Here is a 6,000-nt window from a genome sequence, read left to right on the forward strand (position 1 = left end):
ATTTTGAACATATGTTTTATGTGTGCTGCCTTTAAAAAAGAAAACCTAAAAACAAACCGGAGACACATGTTGAAGCTTCTAGCACTTGTCAAGAAGGTTTTTGTTTTGTTTGGGTTTTTTACACTGGAGAAATAAGTTGAGAAATATGATCAAACTCATTTAATTTCCATTAACCAGAAGCTCCACCATTTATAATTTTCAGGGGGTAAATATGCCTGTAGATCTCTAGACAGAAAACGTGACTTCCTTCATGTTCTCTGTATTAATAATTTACTTCTATCTACCTTGTTAAGTCATTTACATATAGGTCTGATTATAAAGGACAAGACAGCAGCTTGGTATTTTCCTGGACAAAGCCCCAGCCCTAGGAGGCCAGCCAACACAATGGTGTTTCAAAGGTGGTAAAATGAAGCCAGTTTGGAGAAGATAAAGGGCCATTTTGGGGAGGGACCCCTGCTGACCACATAAAAGTGTCACCTCCTCAATTTGTGAGGCTTTTAAAACTGCATTTGGTACTGCCCATACCTTGGATTGCAATGCATCTGGGATCTGATTTCACTTTTTGCATGTGTGCGCATGCTATAGTGGATTGTTGTAACGTAGCTATTAGCATCCTATGCAATTCCAGCCACTGATTACAAAAATCATAGTAGTTTTACTATCATTAATATGCAACCACAAAGGCAGGGATACGAATAATTCCTAATCACCTCTCTTCTCCTTGAACTGAAAGAAATTACAATGTCAGGAAATGAGATGCAGGAAGATAATACATTTGTCAAATTGCACATTCCCTTCAGAAAGAATGGTCTCCCTATCCCATCATCATCTGTGTGTAAATTACACATATATAAAAAAATCTGTCCTTCCATGAAGGAACAACATTTTTTGATTTATTGACATCAGAAAGAAGGATATTCAGAGATGAAAAAACTAAAATTGTATATGGACCTGAAGGACCTTGGTCAAAGCAAGTTAATACATAAATTCAACTTTAAATATTGCTACACTTAAAGAAGTCTTAAAAATATTCACCTTCAATTACAGCTTGTATTACAAATAAAGCTAAAGTTTACAATTCAAAACCTCTTTTTGAACTTTGTGAAATAAAAGTTCAAGTATTCTTAATTTACGAGCTCAGTATATACACACACACACACACACACACACACACACACTCTGTTGGTCAGTTTTTGGGAATCGTATATAGTCATGAATATAAACAAAAAGAACTGCAAGGAGGAAGTGCTTTTTGAGTTTTAAAACAATCATCAAATCCACCTCAGGATTTATCTAGGATCAAGCTTTCCTCTGCCTCACAAAGGGTACAGGTCCCTGAAACCGAAGAGACAAAATATGCAAAATAGCCAGTTTCAAGACCCTCATAAAATACAAATTATCCCTGCCCCACGAGGCAACAGCCTCGAACAGGGGAGTCATGTTTCAAGACTTTACAACGATGCACTAAACCACACCGATCCAGGAGATTACTGATCAGCAAGCGGCAACAAAAAACAACCCCTACTGACCCGGGCGGGGGTAGGGGTCAGGCAAAGCAGCCTGGTGGGGGAACTGTGGCCACCAAGAGCTAGCGTCGCCGGGCTTGGGGGAGAGACAGGGTTCTCACCGGCTCCCTGCAAATCGCGGCAGAAGTGAGGGGCTCGCGGGGGGAGAAAGGCGACCGGGTGTTGGGGGAGACAAACGGGAGGGAAGTTTGCAAAGAACAAACAGGACTGAAGCAGAGAAGCGAGAGGAAGAGGGAACGAAAAGTAGAAGAGGAGCCGGACAGAAGGAAGAACCCCAAGAAGAAAGGCTGAAGGGAGAGAGGAGCAGAGGCAGCACACGGGGAAGAGAGCGGGGGGCAGTGAAGGAAGGAGAAAGGGGCAGGGGGAAGGAAGAGGAGGCGCGGAGGGGGAACGGTACCTGCATAGTGACGACCCCCAGCTCCTCCGTGGCAAGTTTCTTCATCTGAGTTGCTAAAACTTGCGCTTCATCCAAGATGGAAAACTCCGTCTCGGCCGCGCTGAGCCTCCAGAGAAGCGCCATGTAAACGAGCCAGAGGGGCCGCTGGAAAGCGCTGCCCCGACGCCAGCGGGGGAGGCAGCGGGGGTTCCGGCTGCCGGAGGAGCAGCGAGCCGGCCCGGCGGCCTTCTCCCGACCTGCCCCCCTCGCCATGCTGCCGCGGGCGCTTCGGAGAGACCCGCTGGGGGTGCGCAGGGGGGGCCTCTCCCTGCCTCCTTTCCCGGCCCGCAGCGCGCGGCCCCCCTGGAGCAAACTTTCCCGGGCGCCTCCCAAACTCCTGGGCAGCCCCTCCGTGGGCTGGGGGGTCCCCCTAGGGCTCGGGCGCGGCGGCGGGCCACCCTTCCATGCAGGGGGCGCTGGGGACCAGGGAAGCCTGCCCCTGACGCTCCTCCCCGAAGGGCCAGCCACACCGAGCGGCGCCCGCGGCGCGCACCTAGCCCGCCCGCGCTCCAGCTCCAGCTCCGGCTCCGGGCGCACTGAGCCAGCTTCGGGATCGGCTCCGCTCCGCTACCGCCTGGAAACAGCAGCGGCTGCGGAGGGAGGCAAACTGCGGCGCAGGAGGAGGAGCAGGAGCAGCCGGGCCGGGAGCGGAGTCACCAAGGGGGAAAGGGAGGTGTCTGGTGCCACCAAGCTGCGTGCAGGCTCGGTACATGCCTCAGTGGTGTGGTTGAAAAGGGGGGAGGCGGGTGGGTTAGAAACCCCTTCGCAGGCCTTCAAACCTGCAGCTTCCCAGCCAGGATTTTCCTCTTTTCTGCGGTCTGGAGTGTGCATTGTTGTTCCTCAAAACCGAGGGTGGCCATGCCACAACCTTGTGGCAAAAGGTCAGGTCTGGGAGGCAAGATTTCTGAGTTTTATTCCTAGCTCTATGACAAACTTGCTGGGGCAAGACGTTATGTAGCTCAGGTCCCCTATCTGAAAACAGAAATAATAATAAATGTTATTTTGACGGGTCTTTTTGAGTCATTAATGTTTGTGAAGGGCATTGAGATTCTAATGGAAGAGGCTACAGAAGGACAAAATATTGTTCCTATCATTAATGGTATAGTTTTGACCTGTGAAACTCTCTCTCTTTCTAGGTGTGGAGGAGTTTCACTATACTTTCTGTATACAAAACGAGGTTTGGGACAGATATTCTTCAAGGAAAATTAGGTTTCTGTGTACAGACTGCAAGCAGTAGCAGCACAGGGGAAAAAACAAATTCAAAACCGTCATGTCCGTAACGGAGAAGTAAGTAGGGGCTCTCTGCAGCAGCACTGGAAAGTATGTTGTTTGTTTAATAGTCTATGAGCATATTCTTAAAATATCACCACCTCTTAAAATTTTCTGTGCACAAGTATGTGTGACTCCATCTCTTCTTGAAGCCCTGAGCACTAGAACACCCATTCCAATGTGGCACAGCATAACACCGACTGGTGTCAAGCAATGGGTCTTAAGAAAATATTTATGATGCAACAAAGAAAAACAAGAATGCATGCTAAAGTCAGCAACACAAAATGACAGGTTTCCTACTGGGAAATGCAGCATAAAGAATAGAAAATATTACAGGCCAAAATCTCTGCAAAATATCCCCTTTGACTTTTAAGCAATGAAGCACTCTAATGGGAACACAAACACTTTGAAAGCGTTGCAGAGAAACCTCTTTAACCTCTTCTGTTCACATCCCCATCCACTTTAATAGAAACCACTGGAATCAGTGGATACTGATCCCGGCCACATGAGGTAACATTTTAATCCAGTGGCACCTTAGAGACTAACAAATTTATTTGAGCATAAGCTTTCGTGGGCTGTAGCTTATGCTCACGAAAGCTTATGCTCAAATAAATTTGTTAGTCTCTAAGGTGCCACAAGTACGCTTGTTCTTTTTGCGGATACAGACTAACACGGCTGCTACTCTGAAACCTGTCATTTTAATCCAGTTCTCCTGACTGGCATCAGGAAATAAAGATCAGCCTCTCCAACACTCCCGCTGATATACCTTTATTACGCCACTTTTCTATCACATGTCAAGAAGAGCTACTATTATAAATAAGTGCTGATTTGTCCCTATCACATCATGTTCATTTGCATGATTTATAATTCTCATTTTAATTATTGTTTCAACCAATTTTTCTGTTGAAGCCTTCTAGTCCAGCACAGATTCTGTAAAATAAAATCATGCCTGGCTAACCTACTAAAATTATAGTGCCCCTTATCTCCTTTCAAATACAAGTATGGTCCTCTGGTCCTCCAGTGCAGTAGCTGATTTTAATGAGAAATTGCAGATTTTTGTAAGCAGCTGAGCTGCTTCGTTCCTTCATAACCCTTCCAGTCCTGATGCATTGTGGTCCTTTAATTTATCTATTTGTTCCAGTACCTTCTCTTTTCTCAGCCCAATCTACGATAGTGCCTTATCTTCATTGAAGAGGGGTAGATATCCCCCCAGCATCTTTTGTGTGAGGACTAAAGAAAAAAAATTTACTTTTTCTGCGATGTCCTTACCCTCTTTAATATCTTATTACTTTCAAAACTATTTTTATTTGCTCTTCAAATTCCCTTTTAGCCTTTACATTTTACCTGCCATAGTTTGTGTTTCTTTCTATTGGCTTTAATAGCATTCGGATTTCATTTGCTGAAGGATCCCTGTTTGGCTCGAATAATTTTTTGAACCTTACCATTTAGCCTTATTGTGTTTTTACTTGCCTTTCTGCTTCCTTTTCTGGTTGCCTTCCTTCTCTGGCTCTGTGCTAGCACGCTTAAGTAGTGCACGTGTTCAAGTGAGGAGTTGAATTTCCTCACTTTGGACTTTCAGGGCTTTCAGTCAGTTTCCTCATTTTCTTTGAATCCCCCTTTCTAAAGTTTTATGTCTTTTTGTGCTAATGTTGAATATGATTTTTTCCTCCAAGAATGTTGAACTTTATTATACTATAGTTACTTTTATTTAGCAACTTACTTGAACTAAATGCTACGTGTTAGGACTAAGCAGAGAATAGCATCACCTCTTCTGTGCTCAGGAACTAAGCATTTCAAGAAGCAGTCATTTAAGATGTCAGGAAATTGCTTCTCTAAACCTTGTTCTGTTGTAATGTTTGATCAGTTTCTGTGCAGGTCACCCATTGTTACTGTTTTATTTAGAGTTAGCTGCCTCTTTGATCTCCATCAGCATCCTTTTCCTGATTAAGAGAGCAGTTATATAACCCTGCTAGCATGTGATTTGAAATCCATAGCCATACAGGTCTTACTGTATGGCCCTTTCCACTCAGAAATTGTATCTCAGAGTCTGTGGAATCCTTTAGGTTAGTAGATTAATAGAGTTTAAGACCAGAAGGAACCATTAGATCATCAAGTCTAAGCTCCTGTATATTACAGCCCATTACATTTCACACAGTTACTCCAATTTTGATAATATCTAAGCAATCTTTTCTCTGTTTTTTATAGCAAGGACAGGAAACAGGAAAAAAAATGGCCTGTGATTGTGTATTTGAGAACATTCTTTCCACAAATCAGTTATTACTAAACTATATTTTTAATCCAAACCATCATTTGTCATTTCTGAAAATGTGGTGTGGGATTCAAAGTAATTGTGTGGTGCCCAGCTGTACAATCATGGATTGCTACAAGCTCCAAGTTAGCAACATACTTGCAGCATAGCTATATTGGAAGTTTCCTTTAAAAAAAAAGTTTCCTTTAAAAATCAGCACCACATTCTACTTGCTCAAAGGTGCTTCAGTGAAGACAACATAATCAGTAGGCACCCATGGACCTTAGGGCGTCTTCAGACTACTCCCACCTCAGTTTTCAAATATCTAGGCTAGTGCAGAAAGAAACCCTGAAAAGCACAAATTAGGAATGTGGTAACAAGCCAGATAAATGTTGGTTTGGCAACCTAAAGAAGGAGCAAATTTCTAGAGTGATATTAAGGATGGAGGCACGCTCAGGTGGACTTCCAAGTAATTGCAGACTATTAAGAAGCAGGTCAGTAAATTGTCTAGGTCAGTCTTT

General features: G+C 44.1%; 1 protein-coding gene across 2 annotated transcripts in view; it reads right to left on the reverse strand.

Annotated features, from left to right (window-relative positions):
* Positions 1–2,485, reverse strand: part of CACHD1 (cache domain containing 1) — a 210,530-nt gene extending 208,045 nt beyond the window's left edge. Inside the window, exon 1 of one of the 2 annotated variants that reach the window (XM_030572407.1) lies at positions 1,924–2,485. In XM_030572407.1, coding sequence (XP_030428267.1) covers positions 1,924–2,175 — 252 coding nt within the window. In that variant the 5' untranslated portion in view covers positions 2,176–2,485. The remainder of the gene's footprint in view (positions 1–1,923) is intronic. The other variant, XM_030572408.1, reaches the window with a different exon arrangement.
* Positions 2,486–6,000: the final 3,515 nt, after the last annotated feature.

Source organism: Gopherus evgoodei, chromosome 8 (assembly GCF_007399415.2).
Source record: "Gopherus evgoodei ecotype Sinaloan lineage chromosome 8, rGopEvg1_v1.p, whole genome shotgun sequence".
Lineage (NCBI taxonomy): Eukaryota > Metazoa > Chordata > Testudines > Testudinidae > Gopherus > Gopherus evgoodei.